Source organism: Sminthopsis crassicaudata, chromosome 2, assembly GCF_048593235.1.
Source record: "Sminthopsis crassicaudata isolate SCR6 chromosome 2, ASM4859323v1, whole genome shotgun sequence".
Taxonomy (NCBI): Eukaryota; Metazoa; Chordata; class Mammalia; order Dasyuromorphia; family Dasyuridae; genus Sminthopsis; species Sminthopsis crassicaudata.
Window position 1 is genome coordinate 470,674,645 of NC_133618.1, and position 17,116 is coordinate 470,691,760.

At 39.5% G+C, this 17,116-nt stretch overlaps 2 protein-coding genes across 6 annotated transcripts in view; one reads left to right on the top strand and one right to left on the bottom strand.

Moving 5' to 3' along the window:
- The window catches only part of ANGPTL2 (angiopoietin like 2), a 52,038-nt gene extending 36,234 nt beyond the window's left edge, over window positions 1–15,804 (bottom strand). The window contains exons 1-2 of the mRNA XM_074293135.1: window positions 15,214–15,804; window positions 166–1,025 (exon numbers count right to left, since the gene is read on the bottom strand). Coding sequence (XP_074149236.1) covers window positions 166–979 — 814 coding nt within the window. The 5' untranslated portion in view covers window positions 980–1,025; window positions 15,214–15,804. The remainder of the gene's footprint in view (window positions 1–165; window positions 1,026–15,213) is intronic.
- Window positions 1–17,116, top strand: part of RALGPS1 (Ral GEF with PH domain and SH3 binding motif 1) — a 652,627-nt gene that overhangs the window by 382,452 nt on the left and 253,059 nt on the right. The window lies entirely within an intron of this gene.

Consider the following 17,116-nt stretch of genomic DNA (forward strand, 5'->3'; position numbering starts at 1 on the left):
ATATATATATATATATATATATATATATATATATATATATATGTTAATTACATGATTGTCAATGACAGAATAAAAATCTACTGATTCTTCTGTTTTCTGAGATGTTTTTAAGTAGATGTTCCTAACGAAATCTCTGTGGTTGACTGTGAATATAGAGTGACTTACCAGATGGTTTATCGGTTGATGTTGGGATGCCAGTGACTGTGGGCATTGTGGGAAGAGTTGGGGGGAGCACCTTCAAGTTCTGATCACTTTGAATCTCATTGGTGGAAATCTGGTTGATGATCCGATTGTAAGTGGGAGGCTGATAGACCCGGTTTGGTGGTGGTGGAGGTGGCGGCTGTGGGATGGGTCTGGCAGCTGGCATCCTCTGGCAGTGTTCTTCCAGCTGAGCGATGATGGTGGACTGATTATTGGCCAGAGTGGCCAGATGCTGATACTTGTGCTCCAAGTCCTTATATTTGTTGGCTAGCTGGAGCATGTCAGCTGTCTGGTTGAGAATCTTATTCTCAAGCTGGGAGAGCTCTAATGCATTATCCCGTTTGCGAATGATTTCATGTAAGAGCTGCATGTAGAGCTGCGTGACCCGAGAGTTCATGTTGCGGCTCTCCTTCCGTAAGAGCTTGACTTCATTTACTATCCCGCCATCCACTTCCACCAGTTGCTGCAAACTCTCGATCTGTCTCTTCTGCTTTAGAAGCTCATTGTTCAGTAGCTCTAGTTCTTGCTTGTGTACACGGTTTTCAAGCTGAATCTCAGGTTCCTTGGAATTGACACAGATGGCCCCAGTGACTCTCTGCTGTGGCACAATAAATGTATAGGTGCACTTGTCCTGAGAGTCACTGGCTCTCTTATACCTGTTCAGATAAACGAATTCTTGTTCCTTTCCCTCCTCACTGCTTCCTAAGTCATCTGTTTTGCCAGCAGCAACTCCTACTAAAGCAGCCAGGACCAGGCAGGATAGTCTCATTGTGTTCATGGTCTTTTAGAAGTGTTTATCTACTGTCAGTGAAATCTGAGAAAACCTGGAAATGAGCAGAGATGAAAGATTACACACAGATTGTCTTCTTCTGTAGAGTTAAAGCACTCTTTAATGGTGATAGCAGAAAGCATGTTGTACCTAAAACTAGAAAATCTGGATCCAACTCCACTCACCTTTAAAAATAAATCTTAAATTTATAGTTTATATTATCACTTTATCATACAACCACAAAACAGCTCTTTTTGTAAACTTCAGGTTCCTCATCTATAAAGTGGGACAATAATAGTTGCATTACCTACCACATAAAGAGAAGGTTTCATAAAAGTCATAAATCTTAAAGAATACCAAGGTGAAGGGAGTTTTAGTAATAATGACTAAATTTAAAACATAAACATTTTATACTTGTAATGCATTTATACTTAATCCTTTGAGATAGTTCTCTTTGCCTCAATTTTTCCATCTGTAAAATGGGGACACTAGACTGAAGTCCATGGAGATTAAATGATTTGTTCAAGGTAACACAAACAATAAGGATAAGAGTGAGGGTCTGAACTTAGGTTTTATGACTCCTAATCCAGGTGTTTCCATCATTCTATCACTGTAAGCAACATTGTGCTATAGGAAGAAATACACATTTTTAGAAAGCTCTAGTCTCTGCCCTAATGGGGTTCATCATCTCATAAGTTACAAACAGTTAGTTATGTATATAATATTACAATATATTATATAATATACAATATTAAATGGCAAGTGCCTCAAAGAGGGGCAAAATGAAAGACTATATGAAGCAAGAGAGAAAAGGCAATTTTGCCTTTTCTAACTTTTATATTATTTCATACAGTCTGGATGTATGGTATTTTAATCTATAAAACACTTTCCTTGGAACCACCCCTTGAAGTCAGGATACGAGGGTTTTTGTCTTTTTTTTTTTTTTTTTAAACAGATGAGGCAACTGAGTCTTAGAGAAATTCAATGGCTTGTCCTAGATCAGGTAGCTAGTAGGTAGAGTGGAGATTAGTACCCCATGTCTCCTGATTCTCAAGTGCAGCACTGTTTCCATAGTGCCATGTTACCAAGATAAGAATAATTAAAATAACATAAATTCACATGTATATCACATTAAGATGTATGAAATGCTTTCCTCTTAAGAACATGGTGTGACATACTGGATAGAGAATTGACCTTAAAGATGGGTAGGTGCCACAGTGGATAGAGTTCTAGACCCAAAGTCAGGAAAACCTGAGTTCAAATCTTGCTTCACATATTTACTAGTTATGTGATCCTAGGCAAGTTATTTAACTTCTGTCAGCCTCAGTTTCCCTAACTGTAAAATGGGTGTCCTCCCAGAATTGTTGCAAGGACAAATCACATTTATAAAGCACTTAACAAAGTTCTCAGCATATAGTAGGTGCTATAAAAATATTATTATTATTATTATTATTATTATTATTATTATTATATAGTTCTTCAGTGCCTGAGCGACTCTCTAAGTTGCAGAGTACTTATCTACGTTGTTAAAGAGAATTTCTTCAATGAAACAATAAAACAAGCCTTAAAATATTCAGTGTTATTGATGTCAGTAAAGAAATAGTCAAGTGCAAAATATTATTTGAATAACTGCTTTCCTTCCTGTTCCTTCATTAATAGTAATAACTGAAATTTGTATAGTAGTCAAGGGTTTTCAAAACACTTTATATTAATTATGTCATTTGATCCTTGCAATCACCCTAAGAAATAGGACCTACATGTTTTATTTATTATTTCCCATTTCACAGATGGGAAAACTGAAGCTCAGAGTATGGCCGCATAATTAGCAAATGTCAGGAGTAGGATTTGAGCTCAGGTACATTGTGGCCTCAAATCCAGTATTCTTTCCACCACCTTATGCTGTTTCATCAAAAGTCAGAACCGAGAATCAAATCTTAGGCGGTGGCCCAGAGATCTCATAACTAGTGTTTCATTTTGAGAACTAAGCCCCAGGCAGAGAGTGACACACAACTCATTAAACAGGGAAACTGAGCTTTGTTGCTAGGCCAGGAAAGCCCTACACCCCTTCTGCCTGGCTGCCTCACCCACTAATAGTCACCATTTACTTACTTAAAGAAAGGGTTGATTTCCAAACTTTTTGTTTTACCTGATGAAAAAAATATACTAGGGCTTGAAGGGAAAAGTAACTTTCCCAGAATCAATATCTTCAAGATGACAGAGCTAGAGCTTTCCCTCATATCCTCAACTCTGGTTGATAAGATGCACGAGACACTCTAGTTTTGAATCCAGAAGGGATTTAAAAAAGCAATTTTTTTTCAGCCTAACTTGGGCACTTTTCCTAAAGATCCAAAGTTTGTTTTTGTTTTTTGTTTTTTTAACCCCGGGTTTTTCTTTCCCCCTGTTCACTCTAGGGTTAGGATTGGTGTATCCTAAGCTATTAAAGCTCGAAACTGCTCCAAGGCTCTTGGGATACCTTGCAGAGGAGCTTCTATTTGATCTGTTCCCAAGAGCACTGGCCTTTTTTATTTGCAATGATGCTAGTGATTGCACTACTGCTGAACCTTCATTCTCATTGTAATGTTGTTGGAGATGGCTGGAAATTTGGGGTAAATTCAACTAGGATAATTCAGAATGTCATTCGAAGCTCCATGTAGACCCAACCATTGTTTTCCTCATCTCTTCCTATTCTAATTCTGCTACATATGACACAATTCTTGAATAGCAGAGATTCCATTGATGATCTGAATATACCAAAAGGTGTAGCAAGTAAGCAAAGACCCAGAAGCAATATCTGAGTTGAACCATTTCCCCCAACCTCAATTAATTCAATTTAATTTCTTTTTTTTTAACATTTTAACTTATTAATTTATTTAAAACATTTTTTCTCTTAAATTTTGAGTACCAAATTTTCTTCTTCCCTCCACTCTTCTCATATCCCCTAAGAAGGTAAGCAATATGATATCAATTATAATTAAGAAATTGAGCAAAATATTTTCCATATTAGCCATATTTTTGAAAGCAAAAAAATAAAGAATATGAGAAAATATATTTCAATTTGCACTCAGGGTTCATCAATTCTCTTTCTGGATATAATGTCTTTTGGATTTGTAGTAAATCTTTTTATTGATCAGATGACCCAGTCCTTTTACAGTTGGTCATCTTCAGAACATTACTATTACTATATACTATTTCATTTTACTTTGCATCAGTTCATATAGGTCTTGCCATGTTTTTCTGAAAGTACCTCCTTGTCATTCCTTATAGCATAACAGTATTTCATCACAATAACATACCACAACTTCTTCAACTAATGAATATTCCCTCAATTTCCAATGCTTTGCCACCAAAAAGAGCTGCTACACATATTTCTGTACATATAGATTTTTTTTTCCTTTCTTTTAGCCTCTTTGAGATACAGATGTAGTAGTGGTATTGCTTGGTCAAAGACTATGCATAGTTTTATAGCCCTATGGGCCTAGTTCCAAATTTTTCTCCAGAATGGTTGGACCATTGAAAAAGAACCATTGAGTGTGTAAAGTCATTAAAAGGATGCAATCTGCATCTGTGCAAGGAGTACTTTCACTGATAGATCACAACTAAATTTAACACTTTAAAAGATCACAGAATCATCTAGGTCAATGATGTGTTTTTACAAATATTATAGATATTTCATTTGATAATTACTCAAGTAGATCTAAGACCAGAGCTCCTTACACTTTTCCACTGGAGACTCTTTTTTGCCCAAGAAATTTTTATATGACCACAGATATATAAATGTATAAAACAAGTATACAAACCAAATATTTATTGTTTCTTCTTTCTGAAATCTCCTAGTTGTATTTTTACATGTCATCATCTACTCTCTTTTAAGTTCTCCACAAATGGAGAACTCTCTAATATCTGAGGTGATTCATTCCAATTTAGATCATCTGTAACTGGTAGGAATTTTTCCTTACTCCTAAACCCTATTCTGCTTTTACACAATCTCACTGCTTCTAATTTTGCCTTTTGAGGTCAAGCAGAATAAACTTAATTCTTCTTTCACAAGATTGTTCTTCAAATAAGTAAAATCTGAGTTCATGTCCTCTGTAATATCCTCTCTCTCTCTCTCTCTCTCTCTCTCTCTCTCTCTCTCTCTCTCTCTCTCTCTCTCTCTCTCTCTCTCTCTCTCTGTCTCTTTCTCTCTCTCTTTCTCTCTCTCTCTCTCTTCCAGCTCCTTCCAGTATCTTTATTGAGACACAATAGAATGATAACTATGTGTCCTGCAAATTTTCTATAAAGGCAGAAGCTTTAGCAAAGAAGGAAAAGAAATCCTCAATACCACATTTAAGAAAGGATATTGATAAGTTTTACAATGTCCAGACCATGTCATATAATAAATTGGTTGAAGAGCCTGAGAATATTTTATCTGTACTAGAGAAGATTTTATGGGGCAGAGAGCATGATCATTGTTCTCAAGTGTTTGAAGGAATATTATATAGAAAAAGAATTAGCTTTGTTTAGCATCAGAGGGCTAACAGTCACATGTGGAAATTTCAGAGAGGCAAACTTTGGCTCAAAGTAAGGAAAAACTTCCTCAGAATCAGATGTATCCCATAATAGAATGGGTTGTCTCAGGAGAAACTCAGCCCAGCTTTTCCATGGAGGTTCCTTCACAGAAGCTTGGATCACCTGTTGAGAATGTCTTAGGGATAGGGATATCCTATGCAGGTATTGAGTTGGACTAAATACTGCCAACACTCCTTCTAGCTTTGAGATATTCCTCCACTGAAATTCATCTGATACTTACCAAAGAGAGACTGCTTTCACAGGGATGAGTTCTTCCTCACATCCCTACCCACGCCGGATACAAACCCGGCTTGGCATAGCTCCAAAGCGATTGCTTCTGTGTTTTCTAACAAGTCTATATTGATAGACTTAACTATCCTCTGGCAGTTTGCAAATTGAGCTGCTAATGATTCCCTACTGATTTTTTTTGAGACTGGATCTCCCTTCACACCCACACTGGAAGTTCATCAGCCATTTATCAGTCCTGCCCCACTGTTGTGCTGAGGAAGATTTGGTCTGCTTCTTTTAAAAGCTTTTCTTTCTCTAGCTTTCTTTTTCTAGCCTGGGCCATGTTGATCTTCCTTAGACAGACTGGTAGCATTCTGCTTCTAAGGTTTTATCATTTTGGTTTCAGATCCAGTGAGGATAATCAGTTAGCTTTTAGTCCTACGGGACCCAGAACTCCTGAGCCTAAGAGATCCATCAGGCTCAGCCTTCCCTAATGCCACCATGCCCTCACAGATTCTTTCCTGAAACATAATCTTCAATTACATCCTTCTTCCTCTGCTTTTCTAACTAACGGTCCATCTTTAGGGAGTCATTAATCTTAATACCTTTTTAGGTAGCTTCTGGTGCCATGTGATTTGGCAAGATTTTCCCTCCCTGAATAGATCTACTTTGTTTAACAGCTAACTTTTTATCTCATTATCTGGGTTTACATCTCATAAAACTACAGCATCTAGGAGATTGTATAACCCAGTGGAAAGAGTCCAGATTCTGGAGTTAGAGGACTTAAATTCAAACCCTGCCCCTAATACTACTTGTGCAACTTTGGGCTTGCTTGGTCCTCAATTTCCCTTTCTGTAAAGTGGAGGGCTTAAACTAAATGACATTGGAGGTCCCTTCTGGCTCTAAATAGATCTAACACTTGCCTAAAAAGACACCCCCACTACTTCTCTGAAATGTTGCCATTTAGATTCTGCACAAAGCTCTCCAGTGATGAGAACTCAGAACCTCTTGAGGTAACCCATTCCACTTTGAGAAGGCAAGATAACAAAATGCATCGAGTTCTAGATTTGGAGTCAGGAAGGCCTGGGTTCAAATTCTGTTTTAGGCTGCATGACTTTGTTTAGACAAGTCATTCATCCTCTTTCAGTCTCAATTCCTCATTTCTAATGTGGGAGCTGAGCTAGATGGCCTTTCTGGTCCTTTCCAGCTCTACCGCTATAATCCCATGATTTCTGAGCCAAAACCAGCCTCTCTATAGACTTGTACCCACTGATCTTATAGCACCCCCATAGGGCCAAGTGGATCAAATATTTCCATTCTTTCAGTATCAGTATTTCAGTATGAACTTTTGCCCATTGTGCATTTTAGCATGATAGCTGAGGTAAAACATCCCAGCCCCTTCTAAGCCTCATGGGGGAATTTCTTGTTCATCCCCTGGGGTCAGCACTTCACTTCGCTCCCAAAGTGGTTCTGCTTTAAAAAGCAGTTCTTTTGATTGTTCACCCAGGCATAAAGCCAATCTTCACCTGATGCGATTTCTTACCATCCCAGAGGGCCAAAACTGGGCAGTGTTTCAGACTTTGGCAGGAGGACCGGCTGCTGCTCGGCCTTTGGCTTACTTGTCTGCCTGCTCCCGTTTTGACCCCAGGCTTCCTTCAGGTCCTTCTCTTAGTGGCTGAACAGGCCAAATGCTTTGTTTGATGAACACCCAGTGGGAAACCCGGCGAATACTTGCCCAACATCTGCTGGAATCTTTGTTAAGAAGAACCTTTTGTGTGTCTAAAAGACTGCACTTGACAGAGAATCCCTTTTGACATCAGTTTATCTTTTATGCTGTGCAGAAGATCTCTTGGAACACAGTGGATATTTGTGCTTCAAATACCTCAAAACTTCAAGATTCTTAATTTCTATTGGTGCTCCTTCCACCAGGGAAGATAGCAACCCCCTCCATGCCTCCTCAGTGGATGATTTAATGAGTTGCTCTGGACAAAAAAGAATATCAATTGATTCTGGTCACACTCTCTGTGCTCAGACCATGCTGGTGATCCTCAGGCCAGATCTGTACCCAGACCCAGATTCAAAGGCTCTTTTCCTTGCTAGAAATTGCCTTCCATGAGTCCTTCCCTATCTCAGTGAGCTGTTGAGAGAAGATATCAGGTGTGTGTCTTTCAAAGAATGTGTGTTGATATTGGTTGAGAGTTTAGGTATTTATGTTGAAGAGTCCTGGTTCAATAAGTAAAAGAAATGAATCCCAGGAATACTCTGCCAAGTTAATCATTGTGGCTGATTTTTGTCTTACAAGGTTGGCTGTTCTCAATGGCCAGTAATGAGCATGTTTACTTTTATCCTTTTTATATTTATTTGGTGAATTGGGTCTCAAGGAAAATAATTTAATAACATCCCTATCATCTTATGAGTAGAGAGAAAGTCAACTTTCATAGAAAAGATTACCTTTTTCTGATTTCTACCCCCCAAAAATGTTAAATAAATAAAAACAATTCAAAATGTTTTCCTTGGCTCTTAACATTGAAGCAATACAGTCTTAAATTGCTTTTCCACATCGTGCTGTTAGAAATTTCCATTCTGCACAAACTTTCTTTGTTTGCTTCCTCAAAATCAAGTACATTTTGACAAATTCTCATGACTGTGTTTAAATCCTTAAATGAGATTTCCATAGGTCTAAGGCATCATACAGTCCCAAATGGAATGTCTCTGAGCTCATGGATTGGGCCTGTGGCATGACCTCACCGCGGGGAGAAATTGCCATATTTTGTGAGTCTCCACATTCCCTTGAAAGATCATGTTGCAAGCAACACCGTGTGAAAGGACTTTAATAATTTGGGAGGAAAAAGACATGTTTGAACTGAGGTGGGAAAAAGAAACTCATATATCAGGCTGAGTCTAAATGAGGGACTTGGAATTTTAAAACCTGTGATCTGTGAATGTTGCACCCGTCTTAATTCAGTCCTCATGCCTATAGTTTCCTCAACTATAAAATATGGATAATAACAGCACTTACCTCATGGGATTGTTGTGAGGATCAAGTGAGAAAACAATTGTAAAGCTCTTAGTACAAGTGCCTAATACACAATAAGTGCTTTACAAATATTAGTTATTCTTATTATTGTAGCTATATATACATACATATATGTATACATATTTGTATGTATGATTATAATATACATATGATATGATGTATACACATGGTATTGATATATACATATATAATATAGATGTGAATGTATACACATATATTCTGTATTATTTGCTTTACCACAGACTTATACACACTGCTATTTTGGAGTGCTGGGAATAATGTACACTATACAATTGAAGGTTATTCATTCATTCATTTAATCAAAGATATTTGTTAAATCCCTGCTATGTACAGAGTCCTGGGGGTGATGCAGCTTATAGGTGAGAAGTAATCTGTGCACTCATGGAGCTTATAATTTGGTAAAGTTATAGACACAAAGTCCTATAATCATATACAATAATATACCATAAAGACTGTAGGGTCATGTAAACAAAGTATCATGAGAAGTCCAAGTAGCATATAATTGAAAGAAAAGATAGCAGAAGATTTCATAAAGAAGGCACTTAAAAATGAGTTTGAATTGAACTGAATAATTGAACAAGGAATTGAAAAAGCAAAGAAGAGAAAGAAGGATATTCCAGGCAGAGGAAAAGACAACATTCCCTCTCTCTACAATGACAGCCCTCTTTGGGGCTTTGTGTTACAAGCAGGTGTAGAGGTGCTAGCATGAGACATGGAGGGATGCATTTTACCATTTAGCCCTAAGATTCCCTACTTGGCAGTAGCTGTGTAGACAGCTAGTGAGTAAATTGTTATTTGAGGCTGCTGGTTTAATTGTGTATTTTGGTGATGTCATCTAAGAGTATTTAGTCTCTCTGAATTTATGCTAATGATTTGGTTAAGTAGGAAGGAAAGAGCTTCCACCAATGTGAACCTCTATCCTTTCTCCATATGCCTATTGTGAAGCCAGGATGGTCTGTCTTAGTTGATTCATCTTGTTAAATGATAAAGCTTAAGATGTTTTCCCCTCAAATGGATAAATAAAGCTTGGGACCTTCATAAAATGGAATGCTACACAGCCATAAAAATGGTCGAGTATGAGCTAAACAAAGAAATCTGGAAAGAACTTGATGAAACAATGCCAAGTCAAAAAAGCAAAATAAGAAGAATGAAGTACATTCTAAGTATAATTGTAGAAAGAAATGTAAATGAGGATAAATGAGAGGGGTGTGTATGTGTGTGTGTGTATGTTGGAGAAATTAAGGGACTGAAAAAAGTTTTTTAACCATGTCTAATTATTTCTATTGGTGTTAAATTCCTATAATAATTTTAATTTTCAAATATTTTCCCCTTCCTAGGGTACCTACATATCAATAGGGAGCTACCAATATCTATTCTCCTCTTCTCACACTTCCTTGCAGATGGTGATGGGAGGGAGGGACCCTTGGCTCCTAGAAGTGTCAAATCTTACTCAGATGGGCAGGCTTTGAATATGAACCCAGTAATAGTCTATATTCCTATCAGCTAAGAAACAGGATGAATAATGAGGGGGGGTTCATCTCCAGAGGGATGGCCACCAGGGAGTGAAATTTTGGCCATAGCCAAATACTTTGCTGAAGGCATGAAGGGGCTTTGATCTTTACTAGTAGAGAGAGTACCCACCCGAAGGAAATAGCAGACCTTTTGAAGTATGGAAGAATGAAGTCTTCAAAATACAAAAGAATAAATCACTTTGGCAGGAATTCAAGTCTGATTTCACTAGGGAAGAATATTTGTTTGTGGCCCAAAGGTGGTCACCCAGAAATAATGAGTGTTCCTGATAAAATGCAGCCCTCTGCAGCAGAATTGAAGCAGATAATGGAGAAACTGGAACCATTTGGGAAGCATTCATAAGAGCAATTCCTTTACCCACAATGAATCTTACTTTGCACATCATTATAATAAGAGTTTTAGACAAAATAATCTCTAAAGTTTCCACCAACTCCAAATTCTGTGAAGAAAGTGAAGGCACTGAATAAAATTTATGATATAGTATCTGATCTCTATTTTTCAGTTACTTTTGTTCTGATTTTGTTACTAATTACGCCTCTGAGGGGTTTTCTACAGAATTGTTCAAGCAGGACATGATATGAATTATGAAGCTTTGTTTACAAATCTTACAGAGAAAATGTAGTCTTTAGTGCATGAGAAATAAATGAATGAATAAATATAAATGAATGCATTTTGCTCTACAGAATTCTTTCTCTGGGAAAAAAAAAAAAAACTTATTTTTCCCTGCTAAATATATTCAAAAGCTCTCTTTCTTCCATGATACTAGGTCTCTATAATGTCCTTTCAGAAATCCAGGTTTCCATTGCTTAAGGAGAGATGCAAGGTGATTCTACTAAATATCCATCCATCCCATTCATAGAATCACAAACTTGGAAAGGAATTCAAAAGTTTTCATTTAGTCTAATCTTGACCTGACCAAGTATTCCTTCTGAAATATTCCTGACAAGTGGTTCTGCTTGGTGGAGAGCTCAATACCTCATGAAGCAATTTATTATATTTTCAGACAGCTCTGATTGATTGACTAATCCATTTCTTCTAGAAGCATTTATTTATGTATTATGTATGTTAAGAGCTCTGTGCAAAGATCTGAGGGATGTAAAAAGATTAGGGTAGCTAATGTCATGGACTTCATAGACTTTTGGGGAAATCCATTCCACCTAGTAATAATAGGTGGATCTCACAAGCAGAAATTTCTATTAGACAAAGACTCTGCTCTGTGTTTGTAGAACTCTAAAATGTTCATTTAAAGAACACTTTTAAAATTAAGTATTTTATATCTCTTAATTAAAATAATTAAGCAAAAAATCCTATAATTATTCTCTCTTGAAAGGCAGATTAGTATAATGCACAGAAGGCCAGCTTTAGACAAGAAAACTCAGTTTTACATCTGGCATATAGTAGCTGGGTAACTATAGGTAAATTATTTAACCTTTCAGCACTCACAGACAACTCTGTAAGTCTAAAAATTGAAGATCAATTGATAATCTATATGAGCCAGTGGAGTTTCCACACCAGGAGTTCTTTTTATACACATTCTATCAGACCATTTTACAAGTGTGATTACAGGCTTCTCTATAGTTGAATGTTCATATGCGACACCTTTGTAACTGTAACAAGTTTTCCCATCTCTAAGTCTCAGTTTCCTCATCTGTAAAAGGAAGGACTTGGACTAGATGACTTCTAAGATTCCTTCCAGCCTCTAATCCTATGATATTCTCTATCTTGTACTTACTTAGTATTAGCATGTTAAGATCATAAGGTTTATAGTGGGGTGGAAGTGGGGGACACACTAGAGATCACCTAATGTAAACACTCCTTTTATAGAGGGGGAAACTGACCTAGACAGATAAAATGAGTGTCTCAGCTAACAAGTAGCACCCTCCATTTAAAATTTAATGCTCTTCCTACCATACTAAGCTGTTTTTCCCCGCCAGACTCTTACTTCTTTCCTTTTTCTTTTGTTAAAACTATTATTAACAACTCACATTTCTAGTCTTTATAAAGCACGTTCCTACCATACACATCTTACAAGATAGGTAGTACATGAGTCATTATTCCCATTCTACCAATAAGAAAAATGAACATTAGAGTTAGAAAGGTGTTTGCCCTAGATCATGCAACTATTATAATTTAGCTGAGAATCAAGTCCAGGTTCACTGACTGAAAAGCCAAAGCTCTTTCCACAGCAACATATTAATGTGGTAATGAAACTTTATGAAACTGCCCTTCCCAGAATAACCCCAGATGACACAGTCTCTGGCTCTTCTCCTGTCCTTTTTGCAGTTTCTAATTTTTCTTAATTAGCTACTACTAAAGCAGTTTCTTTCCTGAAACTATTAATTGTGAGAAGAAAGACAGATATGAAAGATGCCCGTGTCCAGAGAAGTCTGTTGATGTAGTATGTTAGGGATTTTTCCTTGTATGAACTTGGTGAATTCTTCAGAATAGGTTCAACCATGGATTTCACTCCCCCTCCCCTTTTTTTTTTGAAACTTAATCTAAAACAAGTTAGGCAACCTGGGTCCATATACAAGTTCGGTCATTTATACCTATGTGATCCTAAGCAAATCATTTGCCTTCTTAGGCATTCAGTTTCCTCTCCTGCAAAATGAGGGGACTGAATTGGATTTCTAGGATCCATAGCATTAACAGCATTCTAAGATCACATCAGATTCTGATAACGTCTCTTCTAACTTTCTATCTTTCAAGTTCTTTTTCAGCTCTAACATCTGGTGTTCTGAAGTCCCTCCCAACTCTACATCCTGTGATGCAAAGTATATAAAGTAGCTGAACATCAAGTGCCTTTGGTAGATTAAATGTTTAACACTTGTTGAAGAGAAGCACAAGTTTGAAGTTCTCCTCTAGGGAGGACCTTCAAGAGAAGATTTTGTCTTGGAGAGTGGATGCCACACAGGATTGTCCTGGAGAGTTATCTGCTGTGTTGGCTACTCACTGGGTGGAAGCGCTATACACTGAAAAAATGTGTTAAGGTTGGAAAAGAGTTTAGAATTGTACCTAGTACTTCCTGCTATGAATCAGTATTACCATAATTCTGTAGAGGTGACCATTGGGTGCTTTCCCAAACAAAGTGACTGAAGGTATTGGGAGTTCTTATGAAAATGGGTCCTCCCCCTCCTAATAACTGAAGGGGGGGGGGGGAATGTTCGAATATTCAAATCCTATCTCCTTGCAGAAGGGATAGGTTAATGTATGGCAAGGCAAAAAGAAGAGGCAAAGAGAAGATATTGAATAGCAGAATCACAAAACATTAGAGCTGGAAAAGGACCTCATAAAATAAACTTACACCATATCAGAACTGAAGTGGATATTAGAGACATTCTTTAGTCTAACTCCTGTATTCTACAGGGCCAGAAATAGGAAATGACTTGTCCAAGACGGCAAAGCCAGTTAGTGATAACTGGCTTGAATTGGGACCTTGTGGCACTTGTGGCACTAAGATCACCGAGCTTCCATTCCACCACCACTTTTCATCAGACCACAAACATAAGGTGAAGAGCAGTCATTGATCCTAAGATTGAGAACTGGAAGGATCTCTAGAGAACATCTAAACCTCTCATCTTATAGCAGGAGAAAGTGAAGAGCTCTTTAGAGATGTTCTGTTTTGAAATAGTATCTGATGCAGGGAGATTTCAAAAGCTTTTCTGGCTCCAGTGCGTTCTGTTGTCTCATTTTCAGGCATGTTGAGCAGAGACTAGGACCTCCCCTGTTTACTGCTTACATACAGTAGCTTCTGGATGGGGACACAAGGACATTTCCCAGATAGCATCTTTGGGCTATGCTTTCTTGAGATATTTAGTCAGCAGAGTTTGACCAGTGAGTCAGTGGGCAAAAACACCATGTTTTCTCAGAGTATTTCATTCTAGGGAAGCCCTTACCAGTGGCCCCTACTTTGAAGCCAATCACCTTGGAAGGGAATGTGGAAAGAGTTTGCTCAGCTTTCCCAAGTGGGTTTTGTTTTCAAGAATTCAGAGCTTGTCTGGGGATTCGCTTTCAAAATAGTAAGTTTGATACTGAGGATAAGCAGAACCTTTCTTCCAGCCTTTGTCTTATCGTGCTCCTAAACCCCACCTTATCCTTGCCTCTCCTCCCCGCCCCCCACATCCCAGCTTCTGTAACTAGCTCTGTACCTGGAGTCGAAGTTTGCACTAGAGAATTCTTTAGCAGACAAAACAAAGTTGAGGCTTTATTGGGGAACACTAGAAATCACCCACAGCTGTCAATTCACATTTTAAGTCTAAGAGCAATTATTAAGCACCTACTTTGTGCAAGGCCCCATGCTGGATTCTGGCCATGATGTTTTTCTTCATGTGTTCTGGTTTCAGAAAGACTTCAGAAATTAGCCCCATCACTCTCTGAGCATTTCCTTTGCACACCTATACCCTTACTCTGGGGGAGGGGGAGATTCCCAGCTTCTCCACTTAGTTTCAGGACAGCTGTTTGCTCCTTTAGGGGGTTACTCCGCTTTTTCAATTTGCTAAAGTACCTTCACAGAACCCTAGAATGTTAGAGCTGCAAGGACCTTAGATTTCATCTTCCGATGAGGAAACTGAGGCTCAGAGAGAAGTAATTTGAATACGGTAAGTCAGTGCTGGGAGGTAGGGGGAGTTTGAAATTGAACCCAGTTATTCTTATTCTAAGTCCTTTCCTCCTGAGTTTGCCCTACTCTACCTCTCCTTGTATCTGGTAAGAGTTTCATGTTTCCCTCCCCCCCTCCCCTTCCCAGAAAGTTGACTGAAGTCGGAATTGCCTAGCTGTGGTCCTACAGAGTGGAGCAGAGTCATCCCTAGGGACCCCCTGCCTCACGCGGTCAGCATCCTGGGGACCCCCAAGCCTTCTGGCCACCGCTGCTGCTACTTACCTACTTTACTCCTGCTTGGCTCCCTTATGCCACTTGAAACTTTTCACATGCTTTTTCTCCAAGGGTTTCCTTAGGGGAGGGCTTTCCCCATGGTCCCTGGAAGCTCCCTGGAATGCTGGATCAGACTGGTGCCCCAGGAGGGAGTCCTTTGCAACCACCCGGGGATCCCGGAGCTAGAGGCAGGGCGGGGAGGGTCCGAGAAAGGATTTTTAAAAATCAAAACCTGGAGTCTCTTTGCTCAGGTGGCCGTCCTTTATCCTAGAAGTGTCCTGTGTAGCACTGCACGGGCAGCCTTCCGCCCCATGCCCTGGGCCTGGGGGTGCTGGGGTTGTCCTAGGGCCAGACTCGGCACTTCTGAACTAAGGCTTTGAATCCATCCTTGGGGGTAGGCTAAAGCAGCCTCATTTGAACTTCAGCTCCTTTGTGGAGGATTTACATGCCCGAGGAGAGGGGGGGAAAACGTTTGGTAAAGCATGCGGCAAGCAGGCCGCTCCTGGTTGGTTCAAGTCACATTTCTCCACCCACCCATGAAAGAAAGAGCAGCCCCAGAGTGGGGCTGAGGGCGTCCCCTCAGCCACAGACCTGGAGACTGCCGGCTTGGGCAGAAGTTTAGCTGGGTGATGTCACAGCTCCTGCAAGCTTTCCCTGCCTCTGGTCTGCCAGAGACCGCCTCCGGGCCGGCCTGGGACCGAAAGCCCCAATCCAGCCGCCACTTCCCCCACCCCTCATCTCCTGTTAGCCCCTAGCTCGCTCCCCTCCCTCTCCCCCCTTTCCCCCTCCTCCCCTCCCTTCCCCTAAAGCTCCCAGCTGCTCCCCCTTCTCCCTTTCCTGCCTTCCCCCAGCTTCTTGGCAGACTGCATTACACCGCACCCGGCCTCCTGCCCCCCTCCCTCTCTGGCCCAGCCCCCAACTTTGGCAGCAGCTTTAGCAGCACTCTCTCCTGGATAGCAAAAGGGACAAATGGCTCACAAAGCTCCCACCAACTAGCTCATAAGAAGTTTGGTTCAATAGAGGGCAGGAGTTGGGTGGGGGAGGGGGCTGGGGTTACCCTTTGGCTTATGTAATGTGTTTGGATTTTGTTACATTTTTCTCCAGATGTTTTTTCAACGGTTCTGTCTTAGTGGTGCTTTGGGCCAGGGTGCTCTCCTTTTCAAGAGAAAGCTAGAAATCTGAGACCATGTCTTAGCTGATTCTGAGGAATAATATCAGTGCAAGCATTAGTTCTTTGTCATCCAGCTCAGAGTAGTAGAAGGAGATCAGGTTCCCATTCCATTTACCAGCCCTGGGTACGTCACTTAAACTCTCCAAGTCTCAGTTTCCTCTCCTGAAAAATGGAGATGGCAATACTTCTCTAACAGCATTATGGAGAATTATGGAGAAATTGTTACTATCATGCAACTGTATACGCAAAGTCACATTACAAAACCGTGTAACAACACTAATATATGATAATACATTCATAGAACAGTCACATTTCTCTGCCACTGAGGGTAAAATGGAAGCAAATTACATTCAGTAGTAAAACATTTAGTAAGCACCAACTATGTTCAAGAAACTGGTAAAATGGAGGTGTGGAGATTAAAAATAAAATTAAAAAACTAATCCCTACTCTCAAGAAGCTTACATTCCATGTGGAGGATTGAGGATAATTACACAGAAAAGTATAATGCCAGCTTTATGATGGAGCAAAGAAGAGATCCCATAAAATGTCTAAGTAATTTCCAGAGAGAGGACATTTTCAGCAGAGAGAATGAGAAAAGGCTTCCAAGAGAAGGTTGTGGGTTAAATGAATGTGGAAGGAAAAAAAGGACTGAGAAGCAGAGAAAAGGAGTTCTTTCCAGTCATGAGGACAGAGCCTTCATAGAGGAAGTGGGAGAGAAATTATCAAATTCAGGAACAAATA